The sequence below is a fragment of the Palaemon carinicauda genome, chromosome 1, assembly GCF_036898095.1.
Source record: "Palaemon carinicauda isolate YSFRI2023 chromosome 1, ASM3689809v2, whole genome shotgun sequence".
In the NCBI taxonomy this organism is placed as follows: Eukaryota; Metazoa; Arthropoda; class Malacostraca; order Decapoda; family Palaemonidae; genus Palaemon; species Palaemon carinicauda.
The window spans coordinates 204866845-204893198 of record NC_090725.1 but is presented as its reverse complement, the minus strand read 5'-3'; the positions used below and the strand labels follow the sequence as shown (position 1 = coordinate 204893198).

At 45.6% G+C, this 26354-nt stretch overlaps 2 protein-coding genes across 4 annotated transcripts in view; one reads left to right on the top strand and one right to left on the bottom strand.

Annotated features, from left to right (window-relative positions):
- The window catches only part of LOC137653597 (endoribonuclease Dicer-like), a 617521-nt gene that overhangs the window by 191729 nt on the left and 399438 nt on the right, over positions 1–26354 (bottom strand). The gene's annotated exons all lie outside the window — the stretch shown is intronic.
- On the top strand, positions 1388–20659 carry LOC137645878 (uncharacterized). The gene is given in 6 exon segments (XM_068378895.1): positions 1388–1665; positions 16357–16603; positions 16783–17260; positions 17460–17598; positions 17600–18063; positions 20286–20659. Coding segments are annotated over 6 exon segments (1980 nt in total).

Here is a 26354-nt window from a genome sequence, read left to right as displayed (position 1 = left end):
ACACGAGCCCAGGAAGTTGATTACTTCCTGTATCTGGGACAAGGACCTCTTCCTAAAGGGAAGGAGTCCAAGAGGTGGATGCCAAAGCCGCCACGGAGAATAGGAACCTTCTCCAAAAGTGGGGCATGTCTGCCAAAAGGAAATCTTCCCCTGATGCTGGTCCCCAACCCAAGAGGAAGACGAAGCCAAGACTGTCTCATCGACCTGCGCAACATCCCACGGTTACCATGACCACGGTGCCCCAAATAGTTGCTCAGCTGCAAACCACTTTCCAGATGGTGCCTCAACAGCTGGTAACCCAGTCACCAGCCTTTAACCCAGGCTTTGAGAGGCACACCACTACCTTTCGCCCAAAAGGTAGAGAGTCTAGACGAGGCTCCTCAAGAAACCCCTCAGGAGGTAGAGGAGGACGTGGTCAGGGTAACAACCCCTCCGGATCATCCAAGCAATGAGATGCTCCACGTAGGAGGAAGACTCCTCCACTTTTGGGATCACTGGAGCCCACAGCCTAATCAAGAATGGACTAGGATGGAAATGGAACAGATCTCCACCTTCCTTTCCTCAATTCTTCCAACACTCCACCTCCTTATTGGAAGAATATACCTTAGAACTCTTAAACACAAAGGTTATAAGGAAAGTAAAGTCCATCAAATTCCAGGGAAGGCTGTTGTGTGTTCCCAAGAAGGACTCGGACAAACTCAGAGTCATTCTAGACTTGTCTTCACTCAACAAGTTCATCGAGAACAAAATGTTCCGGATGTTAACCTTACAACACATAAGGACCCTGTTACACAGTCTCAATAGACCTACCAGATGCTTACTGGCACCTTCCAGTCAGTCAGCCCCTCTCCTCCTACCTAAGATTCAAGCTACAGAAGACAAAGTATGTCTTCAGAGCCATGCCCTTTGGACTAAACATAGCCCCAAGGATTTTCACGAAACTTGCGGACACAGTCGTACAACAGCTAGGCTTGGAAGGCATTCAGGTAGCAGCCTACCTGGACGACTGGCTGGTGAGGGCAGCATCCAAGAATGCTTGTCTGCAGGCAGCCACAAAGGTGATCCAGTTCCTGGAACATCTGGGTTTCAAGAACAACTACAAGAAGTCTTGCCTCTCTCCAGCTCAAGAGTTTCAATGGTTGGGAATCCATTGGAACTTTCAATCACACCGCCTCTCCATTCCACCTAAGAAGAGGAGAGAGATTGCGGGTTCTGTCAAGAGACTACTGAAATCCAACAAGATTTCAAGAGTACTGGGCTCTCTCCAGTTCGCAGCAGTAACAGACCCAGTGCTAAAAGCACAGCTGAAGGATGCGTCAGGAGTCTGGAGAAGATATGCATCAAACGCTCGAAGAGATCAACAGAGACCGACACCGGCCTTACTGCGATGGCTTCTGAGGCCGTGGTCGAAGGTCAAGAGCCTAGCAAGGACTATTCCCTTACAACCACCTCAACCATCAGTAGTCATCCATACGGATGCCTCAACGGAAAGATGGGGAGGTCCTTCCCATCAAAGGAAAGTTCAGGGGACCTGGTCACTCCAGTTCAAGACCTTTCACATCAACATTCTGGAGGCCAAGGCAGTCCTCCTGACGTTGAAGAAGCTATCCACTCACATATCAGCCCATATCAAGTTGGTCTTGGACAGCAAAGTGATAGTGAGATGTCTGAACCGACAAGGCTCGAGATCGCCCTACATCAAACACGTGATGTTGGCCATCTTTCGCTTAGCAAGAAAGAAAAGATGGCACTTATCAGCAGTTCACCTACAAGGGTTCCGCAATGTGACGGACGACGCTATATCCAGGCGGAAGACGATAGTCAGAAAGGTCCCTAGACGCAGACTCATTCTCCTTCATCTTGGAAAAAGTCCCAGAACTAAAGATCGACCTCTTCGCAACGAGCGACAACAAGAAACTACCTCGATACGTAGCCCCTTACGAGGACCTTCGGGCAGAAGCGATGGACGACATGTCCCTCGACTGGAACAGATGGAATCATATCTATCTTTTCGTGCCAACAAATCTCCTGCTGAAGGTCCTCAACAAGCCGAGATCCTTCAAGGGGACAGCAGCAGTGGTGGGCCCCAAATGGCCCAAGAGCAATTGGTTCCTTCTATTATTATTATTATTATTACTAGCCAAGCTACAACCCTAGTTGGAAAAGCAAGATGCTATAAGCCCAAGGGCCCCAACATGGAAAAATAGCCCAGTGAGGAAAGGAAATGAGGAAATAAATAAATGATAAGAATGAATTGACAATATAACATTCTAAAAACAGTAACAGCGTCAAAACAGATATGTCCTTTACAAACTATTAGCAACGTCAAAAACAGATATGTCATATATAAACAATAAAAAGACTCACGTCAGCCTGGTCAACATAAAAACATTTGCTCCAACTTTGAACTTTTGAAGTTCTACTGATTCAACTACCCGATTAGGAAGATCATTCCACAACTTGGTAACAGCTGGAATAAAACTTCTAGAATACTGTGTAGTATTGAGCCTCATGATGGAGAAGGCCTGGCTATTAGAATTAACTGCCTGCCTAGTATTACGAACAGGATAGAATTGTCCAGGGAGATCTGAATGTAAAGGATGGTCAGAGTTATGAAAAATCTTATGCAACATGCATAATGAACTAATTGAACGACGGTGCCAAAGATTAATATCTAGATCAGGAATAAGAAATTTAATAGACCGTAAGTTTCTGTCTAATAAATTAAGATGAAAATCAGCAGCTGAAGACCAGACAGGAGAACAATACTCAAAACAAGGTAGAATGAAAGAATTAAAACACTTCTTCAGAATAGATTGATCACCAAAAATCTTGTAAGACTTTCTCAATAAGCCAATTTTTTGTGCAATTGAAGAAGACAGACCTAATGTGTTTCTCAAAAGTAAATTTTCTGTCGAGAATCCCACCTAAAATTTTAAAATAGTCATACAAATTTAAAGAAACATCATCAATACTGAGATCCGGATGATGAGGAGCCACCGTCCTTGACCTACTTACAATCATACTTTGAGTTTTGTTAGGATTCAACTTCATACCCCATAATTTGCACCATGCACTAATTTAAGCTAAATCTCTATTAAGTGATTCAACAACCCCAGATCTACATTCAGGGGATGAAATTGAGGCAGAAAGAGTAGCATCATCTACATATGCAACAAGCTTGTTTTCTAGGCCAAACCACATGTCATGTGTATATAGTATGAAAAGTAATGGGCCAAGAACACTACCCTGTGGAACACCGGATATCACATTCCTATACTCACTATCGTGCCCATCAACAACTCTTTGAGATCTATTACTTAAAAAATCAATAATAATGCTAAGAAACGACACACCCACTCCCAACTGTTTCAGTTTGAAAACAAGGGCCTCATGATTAACACGGTCAAAGGCAGCACTAAAATCAAGGCCAATCATACGAACTTCCTGACCACAATCAAGGGATTTCTGTACACCATTGGAGATTGTAAGAAGGGCATCACATGCTCCAAGGCCTTTACGAAAACCAAATTGCAAACTAGGGGGTACATGATTACCTTCAGCAAACCTATTAAGACGTTTTGCCAGAAGACGTTCAAAACCTTTAGATAATATGGGAGTTATGGAAATTGGGCGGTAATCAGTGGGACTTGAGCTAACACAAACACATTTACATAGAGGAGTAACATTACCAATTCTCCAACAAGTGCTAAAAGCTCTTCTTCTTGCTAACTTGCGCAAAATAACAGAACTGAGGCTGAGGCTGTTTCTTCTACCGAACCCAGTTCTATCCCAACAGGTTCAGAAGTCGACTGTCTACACTTCATCATTGAGAACCCAAATCCTACATCTCATGATTTTCCCGCCTTAGCAGTCAAGAAAAGGTTTGGGATATCAAAAGACAACATCGACTTTATAGAAGAATACAAGTCAAAGTCAACCAGAATACAATATGAATTGCCTTGGAAGAAGTGGGTCTCCTTTGTCAAATCAAACAAGCCGACAGAAGTCTCGATAGACTTCTGCTTGTCCTTCTTCATCCACCTTCACGAGCAAGGCTTGGCTTCCACCACGATAACTACGTGTAAGTCAGCTTTGACTAGACCTCTTCTATATGCCTTCCAGGTGGACCTGTCGAACGAAATCTTCAATAAGATTCCGGAAGCATGCGCTAGACATAAACCAGCAGCCTCTCTGAAGCCCATATCATGGTCCTTGGACAAAGTCTTGCACTACGCTTCGAACTTGAACAATGAAGATTGCTCCCTAAAGGATCTAACACAGAAAAAGATATTCTTGTTTGCTATAGCCTCAGGGGCTAGAGTTAGTGAAATAGTGGCCCTATCTAGAGACGAGGGCCATATTCAGTTCACAGAAGGGGGAGAATGAATCTTTTTCTCAATCCTATCTTTCTCGCCAAAAACGAGCTACCCATCACAAGGTGGGGTCCTTGGAGAATCTGCCCTCTGAAGGAAGATGTCTCTCTATGTCCAGTAGAGTGTCTAAAGGTCTATCTTCGAAGAACTTCAGACTTCAAGGGAGAACAGCTCTTCATAGGCGAAACCTTAGGATCAAACTTATCCCTAAAACAACTGAGGGCGAAGCTCACCTATTTTAATCGCAGAGCGGATCCTGACAGTATACCCGCTTGTCACGATCCTAGAAAAATTGCTTCCTCGCTGAGCTTATTTCAGCAAATGGACTTTGCTAGACTCCGCTCATATACAGGTTGGAAATCCTCTAGAGTCTTTTATAAACAGTTTGCGAAGCAAGTGAATGAAATAAAACACTTTGTGGTGGCGGCAGGTAGTGTTATAAAGCCTGTCGTCTAGTGCTGTGATGAACAGTGAACTTTTTGGGACTTGAGAGTGAAAAGAGTGAAAAGGTATTAGTACCTTTGAGTGTAATACCTTTTATTGATGATCACTGGTGATCCTTGGACTGTTCTTTATAGGTGTAGAATCTAACCAATAACACCAGTGCTGTGTGTGTACATTCGTACTGTGTTTAAATATATCCAACATCTAAGTGAAATTAACATGGAGTTTTTATGATAAAACAAAGTTTTTTGAATACTTACCTGGCAGTTATATATACATAGCTAATTATCTCTATTTCGGCAGAATTTTTCTAAAACTAGGCAACCGCCTTGTGGTGGTTGGGTGGTAACACCCGTTAAAGGGTGGTAGGAGGAATCATTCCCGTTTTATGTTCTTCAGTTCATCTATGCCCGACCTGTCTCCTGAGGGGAGGTGGGTGGGCCTTCGAATGTATATATAACTGCCAGGTAAGTATTCATAAAACTTTGTTTTATCATAAAAACTCCATTTTTATGAATAGAACTTACCTGGCAGTTATATATACATAGCTGATTAACACACTTGGAGGAGGGTGATAGACAGTAACATCGTTGGGGAAACAACCAAAAAAGCTGTAGGATAAATAAAAACCTTGATTCCTTACCTGCTAAGGTAGCTGACTTCAAAGGTTCCTGCCTCTTGAGTCGCTTTCCCTTAGGAGTGTCAGCCAGGATGTGACCTGCAGTGCTGAAAACACTCAATCGAGTCTGTCAACGGGGTGAGACCAAAAATCTGACTAGACTTCAGGACTACCTATTGCCCAAAATAAAAAACCGCAACTTTACCAAACCAACCACCTAACATTTGCAAAGTAGATAAAAATTATCTAACTAGACTGAGGTGACTGTACACAAGTCGAAGTCCTCAGACAACCAATAAAAAATACACCAACCTATGCACAAGTAAACAAAACTAAGGTTGAGGGGAGGTAGTAACTCCTTTGCCTAATACAGAAGCCGTAGCTACGTATGGTCCCAAGGTATAACATTTCTCATAATCCACCCTCACCTCTCTGAGGTAATGAGAGGCGAACACAGAGTTGCTCCTCCAGAATGTCGCATCCATAATTTGACGGAGCGACATGTTCTTGCGGTAAGCAAGCGAGGTCGCAATGGCCCTCACTTCGTGAGCTTGCACTTTTAAACGTCCGAAGTGTTCCTCCTCACACAAGAGATGCGCTTCTCTTATCACTTCCCTCAGGAAAAAGGATAAAGCGTTCTTGGAAAGGGGCTTTTGAGGATCTTTCACAGAACACCACAGGGAGCTAGAAGAGCCTCTCCCACTTTTCGTGCGAGACAAGTAGATCTTGAGGGCTCGTACTGGACAGAGCAGCCTCTCTTGCTCTTGACCCACTAGGTTGGTCAAGTTAGGAACCTCAAAGGTCCTCGGCCAGGGCTTAGAAGGGTTCTCGTTCTTAGCGAGAAAGTCTAATCTCAAGGCACAAACTGCCCCATTCAGATTGAAGCCTACCTGTTTTTCAATTGCATGGACTTCACTAACTCTTTTAGCTGTTGCTAAGGCCAAAAGAAAGAGGGTCTTCTTGGTAACCTCCCTAAGGGGAGCCTGTGAGATGGGCTCAAATCTCTTGGTGCACAGAAATTTAAGAACCACATCAAGGTTCCAAGAAGGGGGCTTTAACTGGGTCTGCTTGGTCGTCTCAAAAGACTTCAAGAGGTCATGTAAGTCCTTATCGCGAGACAAGTCCAAGCCTCTATGCCGACAGACGGAAGAGAGCATACTTTTGTACCCTTTGATAGTGGACACAGCTAGCTTAGCGTCCTGTCTGAGGTACAACAAGAAATCCGCAATCTGGCTCACAGAGGTAGTGGATGAGGAAATCTTGTGCTTCCTACACCAAGCCCTAAAAGTCTCCCACTTGGACTGGTAGACCCTCTGCGAAGAGACCCTCCTCGCTCTGGCGATAGCTTTCGCAGCTTGCGCTGAAAAGCCTCTCGATCTGACGAGCTTCTCGATAGTCTGAAGGCAGTCAGATTGAGAGCGAGGGGGTTTTAATGATATCTCTCGAAGTGGGGTTGTCTGAGCAGATTTGGACTTGCAGGGAGGCTTCTTGGAAAGTCCATCAACAAGTCCACCACCTCCGTGAACCATTCCCTCATCGGCCAGAACGGAGCTATCAGGATCATCCGTCCCGAATCGAGGGCGAATTTCCTGACTACCAGATTGATGATCTTGAACGGGGGAAAAGCATAAGTGTCCATCCCCGTCCAATCCATCAAAAAGGCGTCTATTGCTATTGCCTCTCTGTCCGGAACTAGGGAGCAATAGATGGGGATCCTCTAGGATAAGTTGGAGGTGAAAAGATCGATGAGGGGTCTCCCCCACAGCCTCCAGAGACTGACAGACCTGTTGGTTGAGGGTCCATTCTGTGGGAAGGACCTGCCCTTTCCTGCTGAGCATGTCCGCCCTCACATTCTTCTGTCCCTGAACAAACCTCGTCAGCAGGTTTATCCTGTTCTCCTTCGCCCAAAGAAGGAGCTCTCTTGCTGTCTCGAACAGAGACAGAGAGTGAGTCCCTCCTTGCTTCCTGATGTAAGCAAGAGCTGTGGTGTTGTCTGAGTTGGCCTCCACAATCTTCCCAGACACCAAGTCCTTGAAGGCCTTTAGCCCCCAGAAAAATGGCCATCAGCTCCTTGTTGTTGATGTGCCATCCCAGCTAAATTCCTTCCCAATAGCCTGAGACCTCCTTGCTTCCTAGTGTTGGCCCCCAGCCTGACTCTGATGCGTCTGAAAACTACACTAGGTCTGGGTTCTTCTTGTGTAAGGAGATCCCTTCCCCTAACAAGGTTGGGTCCAGCCACCACTTCAGAAGAGTCTTGACTTCTATTGGAATGGGGAAGGAAAAGGAGTCTTCCTGCATCTTTCTGTTCCACGTCTTCGAAAGAAAGTGCTGAAGAGGCCTTAGGTGGAGTCTCCCCAGAGAGACAAACTGTTCGAGGGAGGATAGAGTCCCCAGCAAACTCATCCACTCCTTCGCTGTGCATCTCTTCTTGTCCAGGAAAGTTCTGACTTTTACGAGACACTTGGTCTGTCTTTCCTGAGAAGGAGAAGCCCGAAAAAGAACTGAATTCAGAACTATCCCCAAATAGAGAATAGTCTGATTCGGTCTGATCTGCAACTTCTCCCTGTTGATGACCAGGCCTAGATCTTGAGCCATCATAAAAGTCTTCCGTAAATCCTCCAGACATTTCTCCCTCGATCGTGAACGAATCAGCCAATCGTCCAGATAGAAGGATATCCTTATCCCCTCCTGATGCAGCCAACCTGACACATTCGCCATTACCCTGGTGAAGACTTGAGGAGCCGTGCTGAGACCGAAGCAAAGAGCTCTGAATTGGAAGCACTTGCCCTGCATTACAAATCTCAGGTACTTACTCGAAGTCGGATGGATGGGGACATGGAAATATGCGTCCTGCAAGTCGAGGGACACCATCCAGTCCCCTGGACGTACTGACGCCAGCACGGACTGAGTCGTCTCCATGGAGAACTTTGTCTTCTCCACAAATATATTGAGAGCGCTGACATCCAGGACGGGTCTCCATCCGCCCGAGTTCTTGGGGACCAGAAACAGGCGATTGTAAAAGCCTGGGGAGGATAGATCCCGAACTGGTTCTATCGCCCCCTTGTCTAGCATTTGGTTGACAAGGTCTACTAGGGCCTTCTGTTTCCCCGGATCTGAGTACCGGGCTACTAAGGCCAGCGGAGCATCTGCGAGAGGAGGTTTTTTCAGAAAGGGGATCTTGTATCCTTCCTTGATGACTGAGAGGGACCAGGTGTCCGCCCCTCTCCTCTTCCAAGACTGCCAAAAACCTGAGAGTCTTGCGCCTACTGTCTGGAGGAGACGAACTTAATTTTCTGGAGCGAGGTCTGAAAGAACCCCTGGTAGATCTTGGTCCTGATTCTTGCTTTCTCCCTCTAAAATCTGGTCTTGAAGTAGTCCTTCCCCGAAAGGGCTGCTGGAATCTCCTTTCCTCCCGTTTCAAAGAAGAAGGAGGGGCTGCCAAGGGCTTATGAGCAGAACGAGATAAAAGGTCTTGGGTGGCTTTTTGGGCCAGAGAACGCGTAATGTCATTAACCAGGGACTCGGGAAAAAGATGTTGAGAGAGGGGGGCGTAAAGAAGCTCAGACTTTTGTGCATTGGTAACAGACCTAGAAGCAAAAGAGCAAAGCAGAGCTCTCTTCTTTAGGACCCCAGCTGAGAACAGAGCAGCCAACTCATTCGCCCCATCTCTGAGGGCCTTATCCATACAGGACATAATACTGGTAAGGTCCCTAGATCCTTCCATCTGTTCAGTTTTCCTTGCGAGAGTCCCAAGCGACCAGTCTAGGAAACTAAAATCCTCAAAGGCTCTAAAAATACCTTTGACGAGATGATCCAGCTCCGACATCGACCACATGACCTTGGCTGAGTTGAGAGCATGCCTTCTAGCAGAGTCCACTAAACCAGAGAAGTCACCCTTGGAGGAGGAAGGCACTCCCAGACCCAAAGGTTCTCCAGTTGCATACCACATACCCGCTCTTGAAGCAAGACGAGCTGGTGGAAACGAGAAGGAAGTCTTAACTGTTTGTCTCCGCTCCATCATCCAGTCATCAATCTTCGTGAGAGCCTTCTTTGCGGAGATAGACAGCTTCATCTTGATGAAGGCCGACTGTTTCTTGGCCTTCTTTCTGTTAAATTGGGACTGAGGAGATTGAGGGGCAGCAGGTTGGAATTCCTCTCCAAAAAGTTCAAGAAGGGAGCGAGAGAGAACTTTGTAATCTCCCACAGCGTCGGCAGGATTATCATCGTCATCAGAAACATCCTCGAGGTCCTGATCCACATCTGCAATATCCCTCGAAAGAGAAGAAGGATCCTTAGAACCCGACAAGGGCAAATCAAAGGCATCATCCTGCAAAAGACGGGTTGCATCCTGGAGTCCCGCGCTAGAAGAATCCTTGGGACGAGAGGCAGTATCGTCCCGAAGAGGCAGGGTGGTATGGGACCGAGAACGAGAGGCAGAGTCGTTCTGACGTCGAGAGCGAGAGGCGGTATCGTCGTGGCGGCGAGAATGAGAGGCGGTATCGTCGTGGCGTCGTGAACGAGAGGCGGTATCGTCGTGGCGTCGAGAACTAGGGTCGGTATCGTCGTGGCGTCGTGAACGAGAGGAGGTATCGTCGTGGCGAAGCGAACGAGAGGAGGTATCATCGTGGCGAAGCGAACGAGAGGAGGTATCGTCGTGGCGAAGCGAACGAGAGGAGGTATCGTGCTGGTAACGTGAACGGGAGGCGGTATCGTCTTGGCATCGAGAACGAGAAGCAGCATCATTCGATAAGGTATCGTCCCGGTATCGAGAACGAGAAAACGTATCGCCCTGGTATCGCGAAGAAGTATCGCCTGGCGAAAGCACACATTCCTCATCCTGGCGTAGAGAGGGAGAAGTTTTCTTTAAAGAAGAACTCCGTTCTCTCTTAGAAGCAGACTTCTTAATCGGCAACGAGTCGTCTTTACGTCTGTCAGACTGGGCGTGAGGGCGGCTAAAGGCTTGTACTAAAGTCAAAAGTTGTTCCTGCATGACAGACATAAAGGATTTAGCAACATCAGCTGGGTCTTGCGGCCCCGAAGGGGAGGCTAACGAATAACACTCATAGAAGGGGGAGGATCTTCGGCAGCAGGCTTCGCCCTTTTCACAGGCACAAAGTCGAAATCATCCTCCGACGGACAAGGTTCATAACTGCTAGAACCGGGAGAGAAAGAACGAGACCGTTCGTCGCGGTTCCATCTCCTCTTAGTAGGTCTTGAAGTTTCAAACTTCCATTTACGTCTGGACGAATTCGGAGAAGAAAACAACACATCCGACACGTCTTTCCCGTGACAGTCAAGAGCAGCCTGGGAATCGACAACAGTACTGTCTGAGGCGACGGCTGACCGAGGGTACGTACCTCTCACCCCCTTTCGGTCATCGACGTACCTTCTCCCTTGGTCCTGGGAGCTTGGTAGAGGTCTAGGCCTAGGGGTATGACAGATTCGGTCAGTCGCCACCTCCACTGCACTAACACAAGCACTTTCACTTTCCTTACCTTTAAAGGCCTCCAGTTGTTCTTTAATGGCCTTCAACTCGGCCGCCAGGCTAGCGTACCGAGGGTCATCCGTAGATACGGAATCTGTAGGAGGTGCAGGAGTTACTACCTCAAGGGAAGGATCAACTTCCAAAGAGGAATCAATAATAGGATCAATAGATAAATCTACGCTAAGTTCGTCTTCCTTACCACTAACAGACTTAGACTTAGACCTAGAAGCTCTCCTAACTCTATCGAGCTCTAGCTTACGCACATAGCGCTTCATAATTAACCAATCTTTCTCATCCAAAACCTTACATTCCCCGCACCTATTATCAAGGGCACAAACAAAACCCCTACAATTAGAACAAACGGTGTGAGGGTCTACCGCCATTTTCGGTAGTCTCACCTTACATTCCTCATTCGCACAGATACGGTAATGACTCTTTTCACTCATAATGAAAAACAGCAAAAAAGCTAAGAGAAAACAAAATACAACGATCGCCAAAACCCCAAATCAGAGTACTTCACCAAAAAAGCAGACTGGTACACCGAGCAGGGAAAGCGAAGAAAAACTCTTAATAACGGACCAACGTGTTGTCGATCCGGCCGGCAGAGATGAACTGAAGAACAGAAAACGGGAATGATTCCTCCTACCACCCTTTAACGGGTGTTACCACCCAACCACCACAAGGCGGTTGCCTAGTTTTAGAAAAATTCTGCCGAAATAGAGATAATTAGCTATGTATATATAACTGCCAGGTAAGTTCTATTCATAAAACTAATAATTTCACATTATTTTGAGTGGCATACTAATATATATTTCTTCCCTTATAGGTGATAAATATATATGTACTTTGACAATGTTGGTTATGTACAAAGATTCTAGTTTAATACATTCGTTGTTGTATCTATTTTTGTCTATACAAATAAATAAGCATGTAAAATGTATTTGCGTCTTATTCGCCCTACAAGTAGTCGAATAAAACTAGCCAGAGTCTTTTATTTCCTAAAATTAAAATACTTGAATTTACTCCTATGTGTGAACATACTAGTACAGTAATAGCTAAATTCCACTTTGTTCTCACGAATACAACCTTGACGCTTCTATAGTCAGTATTGACATATTCCCTGCAGGGGGCAGGAAGCCCTAAGTTGGTTCCAAACTTAGTGGATACGACAAATAACAGTAGTTTCATATATTCATATAAGAATCTGAGTCAAGGTAAAGGCACTTATACAAACCCACAGATATAGTACTTTCAAGTAATTCTCGGGTAAACTTCCATCAGGACGAAATGGCTGCGCCCAAAAAACGGATTTTGAGCAAAGTGAAAAATCTATTAGGCAGCTTTCTAAGGGATATCTGGCTACAGTGATACTCCCAGAGAATTGACCACAGGTCTCCAGAATTCTAACTCCTGGCATGAGTATCCTTTAAATAACTCTTAAGGATGTCGCATAATATCAGGGGACGTATTTCTTGATACGACACATGGCAATCTTCGCCCCGAATAGAGTTTTTGCTCTGAGGGGGAAGAGTGGCGAATTTGAAGGGGAGTCGTTATGAAGGTTACCCGGTGGATCCCCTCCCGGTACTACCCCGGCAAACTATTCTTTGTTGCAATTAAGCATGGATAGCCGCAGATAGAGAAGTTTCGGGTGGGGATTTGTTACATATATGTATACTCCTTTTCCAGAAAGGAGGGCTGGTCCATCAGGACGACAGGGCCATATCACCCAAAAAAGGAACCTTTCATCAGGACGACATGGCCATATCACCCAAAAATTGATTTTTCTCTTTGCTCAAAATCTGTTTTAATGTCTAAATCAACACATCATTGACATCTTCAACTCCCATTTTTTTCGAAGGCTATAAAATATTTTAGTGAATATTATGCAGTCTGGTTTGAAACTTCAATGAAATGTCTTCATAGCTCATGTAACCCCATTTCTCTCTCACATGGACTGAGACTAATAAAACACATACAGTAATATGGGTATACCCTACATCCTACATGTCAGATCTTTACTTCTTTAAACCTCTCCAGCTGTTTAATCGACATTTATAAATAAAACTTTAAAATTTTCCCATTTTCTTCCCTTCAAAAAACAATGAGCCTAGTAAAAGAAAAAGCATTCTAGTGGTAAGAGTTAACAGATATACTATACTCCCTAGTTTCTTCAGTCGTCCGGTACTGATCAATCCTATATTAATTTTCTTCAACTTGTTTGCTCATTACTGTACATGAAGAAGTCTTCCCTTGGTTTTCTTAGCAATTATTGCATGGAACATGCACAGGAATTAATTTTTAAGTTTATTTTCCACATTCCTGAGTGTATCTTTTCAGGGGTAATACTGTGATGTAAATAACGTAAAAGAAGGATTGGACTGGATTGGTAACAAAAATTTAGCAAACCTAGGAATATACTGATGATGCTGTCCTTGTTAGCAGAACACCACAGGATTTGCAGCATTTGCTTACCAGAATGCATGAAATATCACAGGAGGTTGGGCTGAAGATAAATAGAAGAAAGACAGATGATGAGAATGGAGTATGCAATGGAAGATGAATTATCATTAGATTGAGAAAGGCTTAATGAGGAAGAATCATTTAAGTATCTAGGAACTATGACCTCCAATACAGGGTCGTTAAAATTATAGAGTTTAGTGAAAGATTGAAAAAGCAAATCAGACTATGGCTAGGTAAGTAAAATTTCTAAATTAAATCACCTGAAAACGGATTTTGACGTAGGAAAAATCTATTTTTGGGTGAGATAGCCATGTCGTCCTGATAGAAGGTCCTTCCGGCAGCTTCCTACTGTATAATATTTCTGCGAGTGATATTACAAGAGAATTACCATCGGATATCACAGGGTTCTAACCCCGGGAACGACTATCCTAAAATATCATGTATAATTAGGGATGTATCCATAGATAACCATAGATATCTGCACCCCTAATAGACTTCACCCAGTCTAGGAAACTAGGGAGAAGGATAGGTGAGGAGCCAATATGTATCCTCTCACCTCATGGTACTACTGTTCATCACTGATGATGTCATCCCACATAGCAGCGTAACTACCGTGAAAAGAAGCATAATACGAGGCATCGGGGAGGGACAAAGTAACGGGTGGGCCATCAGGACGACATGGCTATCTCACCCAAAAATAGATTTTTCCAACGTCAAAATCCGTTTTTTGGGCTCAAACCATGTCGTCCTGATGGAAGTGTACCAGAGAATTCCATATGACTCGGTAGGAAGCCTCAAAGAGAGAGGTCCCAATACCGAAATGCACTTACAGTACATGATCACTCCGTCAAGGCATAGCTATCACTCTCAAATATATATCCCAGAACAGTTCGAAGGCAGTATTGACAAGTATGATGGCCCAACAAGGAGGCAATAAGGACCAAAGGACCGCCCTCCACAATTGGAAAATCACCTGAATTTAGCGTCGGGAACCCTAAGGAACCCGAAATTGTTGGAGGCATCATAGGTAAGACATATGGAACAAATACCCGCCAGGAGAAATAAATCCAATTATGTTCAGGTAGGATAATAATAAGGAAGTACATTAAATTTATTGCCGCTAAGGTAATTATAAGCATAATAAATGGATTTTGACGTAGAAACAATCTATTTCCGGGCTCTACCTGTGCCGCTCCGTGAAATGCTCCAATTTACATAATTTCTAAGGTAAAAACTGCTATAAAATTACCAGAGAAAAAGTTGTATAGGAATGCCAGGTTGAACCCAGCTCGCTCACCTTATAAGGTGTCGGTATAAAACTGGGGCGTGATGATAAATCACAACCAGAGGTCTCACACCATTTAGATATCTCCTCTAAATATCCCTGTTACAGCGAGGTGCCGTTCAACACCCATCTCCGAACTCTACTACCAACAATCCAACCCAGGCCAGTGACGTCACTCCTTTTTATAGCACTTGCTAGTTCACACTTGTATTTTCGCTGTGGTGTTTTTTCGGTATTTACCCAGGATTTTATTCACGATGTCAGACTCTACTGTCTCCCCATCTAAGTTAAGTACCAGATCTATGAGTTTTGAGTCTTTGGAGGTAGCCTTGCCCTTAGTTTTATTCCTATCACAGTTTTTATTATTTACTGTTCGCGGCCCACTTCGCAGCCGCCATGCTGGCTGGCAACCTCCTTTCACTCATTCTTAACGGCTTACAATTAGTCCTCTATACTAATTGTTTTTCGTTTCGAACCTTTGCTGGGTTTTATCACCGATCACTCCCTGGATTATTTTATAATTATAACTTATTTTGATATTTGACGCTATTATGATATTATTCTACGTATCATAGTTTGATCTTAGGTTGGCATGCCTGCTCGCCTTCGGGCGCTCCCTAGTTGGTTACTTTACGTTATTACGTTTTTTACCCAGTATTATTATCTTTACCACCTAGTTATTTTGCTTTAGTTTGAGTGGGACTCTCGCGAGGCAGTTATTTTTAGTTTATTGTGTTTTATTTACGATCGGCATCTACCCGATTTAGTGTTATGTTGGTCCCCCTGTCCAGCTAGGTACTGACCCGCGCTGAAGGGCTCGGCTCTTTATTTCCCTGCCTTTTCCCCTGCGTCCCTCTCTTACTATCTTATTTTAGCCGCATGCCTTACCTAGTTCATTATATCATATTATTATATCAGTTTATTTTACTTTAGTCATTTATCCGTTTATGATCATTCCGTTGTTATTGTCGTGGTTCATCGGCCAGGTTGGTACGCCTGGTCTCCCTGTCCCACGTGATCGCCTCCTGCCCCCTCATTGGCCCCATTCCCCCCGCCTACCCCATCCCCACTCAAGGGATACCTCTCGTCTCCATGAGACTTGGAGTCAACTGTTTTGCATTACGGGTCAAGTCCTCTCGTTCCCCAGTCACCTCCCCCCCTCCTGGGGTATCCACTGACTCCTTCCCCCAGTTGGAGCCGTGAACACTAGCGAGGCTGGTTATCCTTTTTACGCTTACCCCCTGCCCTTTCGTAGCCGTTTTTCTCCACCACTCTGATTGGCCATCGATCGGCTGGGATGATTTCAGCTATGCTTTGGGCTTTTCCAGCGTGATTCCCCCGTGACATTCCGCACCCCACGGGACATTCGTGTTTTTTGGGTTTTGCTTTGTTAAGGTCCTTGTGACCGGCGGTGAGTCTCTGACTCTCCCCTCCCCATTTTTGTCCCGCCTACCCCGGTAGGCTAGCGATGAACCCCTGGGTCTTTCTCAGTTGTCTCCCCAGAGCCAACGGTATAACCACTACCCATATTATTATCCATTGTATTCTATACTCGACGATGCTCTTTTTGAATGATCATAGCTATACGGATTTGATTTATTTGCATTTTACCTTACTAAGTATTTTCTATCGATTACTCTTACGGTTTAGAATGTAGTACCTAGCTCGGCTGTTGCCGGTTTAGTTTTAGCACCCGGAGGCCCTGGGCTCCTCTGGGATCTTTACCTACTACGAGATACTTATGTATCTTTATCTTACAGGTGGTCCGCTGTAAGATGACAGCCTGTGCGGCGGTGCTTCAACAAGCGTGCGGCCACGAGGTGTGTAGGTCGCACGCCCACTGTGCTGTCCTCGTTGATGAGCTGACCGTCTGGCATCCAGACAACTGTGAGGTCTGCTATAAGCTGGTCTCAACACTCACCTCTGACTCGGTAAGTGGAACTGCCTTACTATTTAGATTTACATAGTTGTAATCTTTGACATTTCTGTTATTTCCACTGTATCATCTAGTCGAATGATCCCGTTTTTCACAAAGGAGATATCTAACCCTTCTTGTTTCACTTCCTACGTTGAAGTCACTTACCACTAGTAACGGTCTATTCTCTTTCAGAGCCCCCAGTCTTCTAAGCCCTCAGCCCTGGCGACCCTTAAGGTCTGGGTGGGCGGGTTCGCCTGCAACGTTAAGGCTAAAAAGCCTTATGTTCTGTCTGAGGAATGGTGCAACCTCATTTACCCCAACGCCAAGACCTCGGCTGCAGTCCCTAAAGATGTGGCGGACCCCATCATCGCTTCGATCGAAAACTTGCTCTTAGCTGGAGACCAGGAGGCGGTGGGCGAGGCCATAGTGGAGGACGTCGCAGCTATTAACCTCGACATAGAGCCTATGGCCCTCGACGAACCGGATCTAGGTAGGGAGGTAAGTGAGGCAGGTGGGTCCCGGGCTAAGATTCCTCTCCTTAGCCCGACTTTCTCTTCTTCTTCTACCCATTCATCTTTTCAGGGCTTCCCGGGGAAACACGGGGCTGATATCAGGCCTCGTCCGGTTACCCCAAAGGTCAAGGCTCAACACAGGCCTTTGCTGAAAACCCGTAAGTCTTCTAAATCTCCGAAGTCTGTCAAGACTTCTTCCTCTAGAGTCCCCAAAGACTCAGCTGTTGCATCATCTTCTCATGGTTCGAGAACGAAGTCCGCCTCCGTAACCACCCCGGTGGCTCCCTTCGACCCGGACGCTTTCTCTAATAAGCTTTTGACTCAGATCGGGTCCATGATGACATCCCTCGCTGAGAGGATGCAGAATAATGAGTCTAGTGGAAAGCCTCATGCGTTCGGGACTGCCGCAACAGCAGCAGTACGCCATCCCGGACGCCTCCAAGCTCCCGGAGTTTACAAAGAATAACCCATGGAGAATGGCTCTGCATTCCTTTCAAAGATGGCATGTTGACCATCGAGGGTTGTGGCACCAGGCCTATCGAGGACTTTGAGTTCTACCCGTCGGGCCTCCAATTCCCCTTCCCCGGCTTTGCTCGTTTGACCGAGGAAGCTCTCATTAGGTTGGATAAAGTTCCTAAGGAGACTGTAATATACCCTAAGGAACAAGCCCAGTCTACCTGGGTTCGCACATTGAATGAGTGGGATTGTGTGAACACTATGCTCACACCCCACAAGAGCTCATACACAATGTTCGTGGTAGATGAGCAAACCCCCACTCCATGCGTCACCAAGATGATGGACCTAGCCTATCAGGCCATCAAGGAAGACAAACCGTTACCGCAGCTTCGGGAAACGGACCTGACCTCCCTCCTCTTCACGGGTGACCACGAGTGCTGGCATAACGCCCCGGCCACCTTCACGACAGGCAAACTGAGCGCTGACTGTGCCTCCACACAGTTCAGTGAGCGTCTCCCTAGGCTTCCGGACTCACTGATCCGCCTTGAGGTGCAGGCTCAGCAGGTCTATCAATTCAGCTACTATGACTGAGATGACCGCCATTATGTACGAGGAGGAACCCCTCTTTAAGGTTCTAACTAAATCCCTACTGCAGACTCTGTTGGCCGATGCGTACGACTTCCTCGCAGCCAGACTTCGTTGCCGAAGACATGTCTTGTCTGAGGCTACCATCAGACATGAGCCTAACAGGCTCATTAAAGGCCCGGTCTAGGGTCCTGATTTGTTTCCGGAGGACTTGGTGAACACCGTCCTCAGCGAGGCTGCCAGGGTGAATCAAAGTCTCAAGGTTAGGTGGGGCCTAGTCCCCAAACGAAAGTTTGAGCCAGCTGGCACCCCTGCTCGAGGCAGGAAGAAGCTGAGACCCTTCCATTCCTCCCAGAATCGACAACCCCTTCAGTTGGCGCAAACCTTACCAGTGGCGCAAAGTAGCCAGCCTTCTACTTCGAAGGGGCATCCTCAACAACAGTATGTGTTGGTCCCTCAGGCTCAGGTAGCATCGACCTCGTATGCTACCTCCCCTGCCTTTAACCCCGCCTACGAAACCCAAGGTGCCTTCCAAGGCTACCAACGCCCCAGAGGCTCCGGTGCCAGAGGTGCCTTTCGTAACAGGGGTAGCGGAAGGGCTTTCATCCGAGGCAAAGGATTCCGCGGAGGCCGAGGAGGCAAATCGTCAACAACCCATTGAAGATCCTCGGGTAGGGGGAAGACTTTATGTCTTTCGGAATCGTTGGAAGTTCAGCAATTGGGCTTTCAGCATAATTTCCAAAGGTCTGGGGTGGAGTTGGATAGAAGGGCCCCCTCCACCAACCAGTTTCCATCAACTTCCAACGAAGGAGCTAGCCTTATATGCAGACGATCTATTGCAAAAGAACGCAATCAAAAGGGTACATCACTTAAAATTTCAAGGTCGCTTGTTCAGCGTGCCAAAGAAAGACTCAGACAAGCGAAGAGTAATCCTGGACCTGTCCCGTCTGAATTCTTATATTCGATGCGACAAGTTCCACATGTTAACCGTCTCTCAGGTGCGGACCTTACTTCCCCGTGGGGCCGTCACCACCTCTATAGATCTTACAGATGCCTACTATCACGTTCCGATAGCAAAGCATTTTCGTCCTTTCCTAGGCTTCAAACTAGGCAGCCAAGCCTACGCATTCAAAGTAATGCCATTCGGGCTCAACATAGCGCCAAGGATCTTCACCAAACTGGCAGAGACGGTAATTCAAGAGCTATGAACCCAGGGAATTCAAATAGTAGCTTACCTGGACGACTGGCTCATCTGGTCGGACAATGTCGAGAACTGCCTCACGGCAACAAACAGAGTGTTAAACTTCCTTCGACAGTTGGGATTCCAGGTCAACCTCGAAAAATCCTGCCTGGTCCCGGAGACCAAGTTTCAATGGCTGGGATTACAATGGGATCTACGTTCCCATACGCTATGTCTCCCGAAGGCCAAGAGGGGCAGAAATAGCAAAGAACACGAAACGTTTTCTCAGGGACAAATTGACGTCCAGGAGAAATCAAGAGAGAATCCTGGGCTCCCTGCAGTTCGCCTCCGTGGCAGATATTGTCCTGAAGGCCAAACTAAAAGACATAAACCGAGTATGGCGCTCCAGGGCAACCGGGAAGTATCGAGACAAAAGAGCTCGACTTCCACCAATTCTGAGAAAGAGACTTCGGCCATGGACAAAGGTCACAAGTCTGGCAAAGTCAGTCCCCTTACAATATCTGGCCCCAGGACTCGTCATTCACACAGACGCCTCCTTAACAGGTTGGGGGGGGGGATACTCCCAGCACAGGAAGGTCCAGGGACTATGGTCGACTGTATTCCAACAACTCCATATCAATGTCCTAGAGGCCATGGCGGTATTCCTTACTCTAAAACGACTAACTCCAGCCAAGAACCAACATATCAGACTAGTTCTCGACAACGCATTCATAGTCCACTGCATAAACAGAGGAGGCTCCAAGTCAGCCAACATAAATCACGTCATGTTAGCAATATTTTCCATGGCAGCATCGAACCAGTGGCACCTGTCGGCAGTCCATCTAGCGGGAGTGTGGAATGTAGTGGCGGACGCACTTTCGAGGACAACTCCGCTGGAGTCAGAATGGTCACTGGATCAACAATCATTCAAATGGATCTTATCTCAGGTCCCGGGTCTCCAGGTAGACCTGTTTGCAACAGAGTCCAACCACAAACTGGAGTGTTACGTAGCCCCCAACCTGGACCCTCCAATAAATCTTTTGATGAAAGTGTTGGACAAACTCAGGACTTTCAGAGGCCAAGTGGCTCTAGTAGCCCCCAACTGGCCCAAGAGCAATTGGTTTCCCCTGTTGGTGGAACTGGGTCTCCACCCTCGACAGATACCCAATCCAATACTAACACAGGTAGTAAAAACTCGCAATGCGTTAGCTTCCTCAAGAATTCAGAGTGCCCTAACTTTATGGACATCATGAAATTTGCAGCCCAAAGAGGTGCAGATATTGATCCCCAAAATACTCTGTTTTTGGAATCAGATAAAAGGGAATCCACCCTTTGACAATATGATTCGGCTGTTAAAAAACTTGCAAAGTTTTTAAGGGACTCAAAGGTTGAGACGATGACTATGAATCTGACAGTAACCTTCTTCAGAACTCTCTTTGAATCAGGCCTAGCAGCCAACACCATTACTACAATTAAATCAGCTTTAAAAAAGATTTTCCATATTGGTTTTAATATTGACCTTACAGATTCATACTTCTCATCAATCCCGAGAGCCTGCGCCAGATTGAAACCATCAACTCGCCCTAGCTCAGTTTCCTGGTTTCTGAATGATGTCCTTAAGCTGGCCTCTGACACTCTTAACGAATCTTGCAATTACATACCATTATTAAGGAAAACCCTGTTCCTATTGAGCCTAGCTTCTGGCGCCAGAATTTCAGAACTGTCAGCTTTGACTAGAGACCCAGGTCATATTGAATTTCTCTCGTCAGGGGAACTTCTTCTCTCCCCTGACAGAGTTTTCTTGGCTAAAAATGAGGACCCCCAGAACAGATGGTCCTCCTGGAAGATTGTTCCACTTCCTCAGGACCCATCCTCATGTCCAGTTAACACCCTGAAAGTCTACTTAAATAGAACTTCCATTAAGTCCTCAGGGCCCTTATCCATTAGAGAAAACGGAGGAACCATTACCCTGAAAGGAATCAGACAACAGATTCTTTATTTTATTAAACAGGCTAACCCTGAGTCATTCCCTCACGTCCATGATATACGAGCTGTAGCTACTTCAGTTAATTACTTTCACCATATGAATTTTGATGAGCTTACGAAATATACAGGCTGGAAGTCCCCTAAAGTTTTTAAACGCCACTGCTTAAAACCTTTGGAAGCTCTAAAATTTGCTACAGTGGCGGCAGGGAATGTGGTTCCTCCTAAAGGTAATGAGTCCTAATCACAACGTCTTGCTCTATCCCTCTTCCTCCTACCTGCCTTACTTATTGTTCCTACTTAGTTTTGGTTTTGTTTTACCTGAGCTACACCCTTATGGTGTATTGTTTTTTATATCACCTGTTAATAGCCTTACTCTCCCACGATTTGAATTTTGTTATACCTGATTAATAATCTTACTCTCCCACGAGTTGATTTTTGTTATTTTACACTTAAGGTTATTAATTTTGATCTTGCATTTTTATTTTTACCTTGCCTTGACTGCCATCCCTTAGTTTGGGATTTTTGCCACATGGTATTTAATATACCTCCTTGATGTTTGAGAGTATTTACTTACGGGATACCTTGTATGTCCTACTTCTTTGATTAAACAATGTTTTGGTATTATTTTGTATTCAATTACTTCCTCCTCAGGTATTGTTCCAAGTTTTGGGACCTATTCTCTTGTACTATTTCACAGAGCGGCACAGGTAGAGCCCAGAAAAGGTATTTTGACGAAGGAAAAATCTATTTCTGGGCGAGAGACTTGTGCCACCCAGTGAACCCCCCCTGACTTCCCTCCCATCATGGGCCCCAAACTTGGGTGCTATAAGGAGTGACGTCACTGGCGTGGGTTGGATTGTTGGTAGTAGAGTTCGGAGATGGGTGTTGAACGGCACCTCGCTGTAACAGGGATATTGAGAGGAGATATCTAAATGGTGCAAGACCTCTGGTTGCGATTTATCATCACGCCCCAGTTTTATACCGACACCTTATAAGGTGAGCGAGCTGGGTTCAACCTGGCATTCTTATACAACTTTTTCTCTGGTAATTTTATAGCAGTTTTTACCTTAGAAATGATGTAAAAGGAGCATTTCACTGGGCGGCACAGGTCTCTCGCCCAGAAATAGATTTTTCCTTCGTCAAAATCCATTTTTTAGGTGACGCCCACAAATAGATTTTTCCTTCGTCAAAATCCCTTTTTTAGGTGAGATAGCCATGTCGTAAAATGAAAGGCATGTAACAATTAACAGACTTTTATTCACAAGAATCAGTGCAAAGGTTAACAAGCAATCATCATCAACAGCATATGGAAAATTTATGTACAAAAGTAAATACATCCCATCCATACCCAGACATAAGATAACATTAGGGGAAAATTACATGACATAAGGAACTGTAGGGAACTTATGACAAGATAAACCTGATCAATAGATACATGATCACACAATAAAGAGTTGAAGTTATCAATGCAAAAAGAAATTGATACACTATACATATGTAAAAAATGGGTAATCAGCCGAACACAATGAGATATAGCTGAACCAACATTTAGACAGTTAGGCTGTAACACTGAAGGAACAAACATCGCGTCGGAGAGACACATGTGAACCTGAGAAGTAAATGATTAATTGCATTTTTTCTTTTTTCCCTAAAGCAAAAGTCAACTGTTTACTCATTACTAATAACAAGCTGGAGGAGTGCCCTAGGACGCACTGTGGGCTACGTCGTTGCAGCAGGTTTGATAACACTTCCCGCAGCCACCACAAAGTGGCGTATCTCCTCCAATTGCTTCATGTAATGCCTGAAGAAAACCTAGTGGACTACCAATCAGTATATGCCTGCAGTCCCTCAAAAGACATATACTGGAAAAAGTTCAAGATGGAAGCCACTTTCCTAGGGTCGTGACCCGATGGCATACTAGCTGGGTCCGCTCTCTGTATAAAGTAAGTAATTTTTGCTCTTAACTGTTTCAGAGACAAATCAGACACCACTGTTTCCCCCTTAAACAATTGACCACCCTTAAACTGCACTGTTCTTAGTAAATAATTTTTTAAACACTGCACTGAACACAAGGAGGGATCACCTGGTAGGGGAACTATTTTCCATGGACCCCAACGTTTAGAGGGAAGTTCATTCTTTGCTAGACAAGTGGGATCAGGGTATAAATTAACTTCACCATTATCCACAAATTCAATGTGGCCCTCATCTCTAGAAAGCACCACAATTTCACTAACACAAGCACCGGAAGCCATCGCAATTAAAAAGATGACTTTCTGAGTGAGATCACGAATAGAAGCCGTATGATTGTCTATGTCCGAAGGGAATTGCAAAACGTCGTCCAAAGACCAAGAGATAGGCTTCGGTGGAGCCGAAGGCCGTAACTTTACACAAGCTTTCGGAATTTTGTTGAAGAGATCCGAGTTAAAGTCAACATCGAAGGAATATAGTATAGGTGTAGTAAGGGACGATTTGTACGACGAAATCGTGGAGGAAGCTAGACCTTGAGTATGCAAATCAATCAGGAAACCTAAACAAAAATCCATAGTAATTAACCCTGGATTCTTGTCTTTGATGTATTTAACCCATTTCTTCCATGACGCTTCATACTGAGTCATGGTGGTAGACGACTCATGCTTTTCCGCAAATTCCACCTTATCACGTTGAATTTGGAACTTCTTTTCCAGGGCTGGGGCGAAAAAATCATGATGAAGATTGTTCGTTCTCCATGATGAAGCGTAGACAATCTCCTGCTGTACCTCCTGGGACAGAATCAGGTTGGCCAACGGCACCAACTTGGGGTTCAATTCCGTGACCATGGGAAACCAGTTGCTCTTTGGCCACAGAGGAGCCACTAGCACTGCCGTCCCTTTGAAAGATCGAAGCTTGTCCAGAACCTTCATGAGGAGGTTGAACGGTGGTAACAGGTTTATCTTCATCCAACCACTCCAATCCAGGGACATCGCGTCCATTCCCACTGCTGCTTGATTCACGTTCGGTGCTACATAACAGGGAAGTTTCTTGTTGAGATTCGTCGCAAACAGATCCACTTGAAGTCCAGGGACTTGATCCTGCAAGAAACAGAATGATTTTTCGTTGAGAGACCACTCCATCTTTAGAGGTTTTGTCCGAGAGAGGGAATCCGCCATCACATTTCCTACTCCCTGAAGGTGAGATGCTGACAGGTGCCAACCTTTCTTCTGAGCCAGCATAAAGACGGCTATCATTACGTGGTTTATTTGGGGAGACCTCGACCTTTGTCTATTGATGCAATGGAGTATCACCTTGCTGTCAAGGACTAGAGGGATATGAATGTTCTCCTTCAAGTATAATTTCTTGAGGGACAAGAAGACTGCCCTGGCCTCCAGAATATTGAATTTGAATTGTTAAAATTTCTGAAACCAATGGCCTTGCACTTTCTTGAGCGGGGAAAGAAACCCCCCCCCCGCCCCCCCAACCTCCAATGAGGCCCCCGCCCCCCCAACCTCCAATGAGGCGTCCGTATGAAGTGTCATTACTGGAGGAGGAAAGCGCAACGGCATCATCTGTGATATACTTTTGGCAGAGGACCACGGTCGAAGTTGCTTGCGCAGTAAAACCGGAATCTGCTTCTGATAGTCGCGAAGAGCTTTGGAGGCTCTCCTTTTCCAAACTCTGCTTGTATCCTTGAGTCGTACTTTGAGGACAGGGTTAGTTACCAAGGCGAATTGTAAAGGTCCTAGAACCCTCTCCTGGCATTGCCTGGTGATCGTCCCCGACTTTATCAGGGACCTGACTGACTTCGCTATTTCCTTTCTCTTGGAGGGAGGAATAGATAGGGAGGGAGACTTGAGGTTCCAACGAATCCCCAACCACTGGAAGTCTTGAGCTGGGGCCAGTCTTGATTTCTTGAAGTTGATCTGATATCCGAGGGACTGAAGGAACCGTACAACTCGAGTGGCTGCTTCTGAGCAATCCAGTGACGAGGGAGCCCACACTAGCCAGTCGTCCAGGTAAGCCGCTACTTGAGGGCCATCCTCCCAAAGTTGTTTTACGATTGCGTCAGTAAGCTTCGTGAAAATCCTCGGAGCTACGTTGAGCCCGAATGGCATAGCTCTGAATACATAACCCTTTCTCTCCAGGCTGAAACCAAGGTAGGGGGAGAAGCGTCGACCTATCGGAAGATGCCAATAAGCGTTGGTAAGATCTATATGCCCCCTGTGGCCGCAGGGGCATATAAAAATTAGAATAGCGCCAACGTTATCCCTGCGTGTCGTGAGAAGCGACTAAAAGGGACGGGACGAGGGGGCTGGTAACCCCCTCTCCTGTATCTACATCCTGTGAGACAGCAACAAAGAGATGGAGCTGAGGGGAGAGTGACTGCTCCCCGCACTCTAGTTTTGGGGTGTTTGAATGTGCGTGGATGTAGTACGATAGAGAGTAAAAGATGTGAAATTGGAAGTATGTTTAGGAATAGAAGGATGGAAGTATTGGCCTTGTGTGAGACGAAAATAAAAGGAAAGGGTGAAGTGATGTTTGGTGAAATGTCTGGTAGAGTGTCTGGGATTGAAAGGGGAAGAGCGAGAGAGGGTGTGGCTTTATTGCTGAGTGAATGGATGACAGGTAAAGTAGTGGAATGGAAGGAGATATCATCTAGGTTAATGTGGGTAAGGGTTAGGTTGGGTAGGGAATGCTGGGCGTTTGTCAGTGCGTATGGGCCAGGTAGTGAGAAAAGTGAAGAAGAGCGGAATGAGTTCTGGAATGAATTAACTAGGTGTGTAGAAAGACTGGGTAGAAGGAATTATGTAGTTGTCATGGGTGATTTAAATGCTAGAGTGGGCGCTGGAGAGGTAGAAGGTGTCATTGGGAAGTATGGCGTACCAGGTGAAAATGAGTGGTGAGAGACTGGTGGATATGTGTGTTGAGCAAGAGATGGTGATAAGTAATAGCTTTTTCAAAAAGGAAGATAAAAATAAGTATACATGGGTAAGAGTAGGTTGGGTAGGGAATGCTGGGCGTTTGTCAGTGCGTATGGGCCAGGTAGTGAGAAAAGTGAAGAAGAGCGGAAT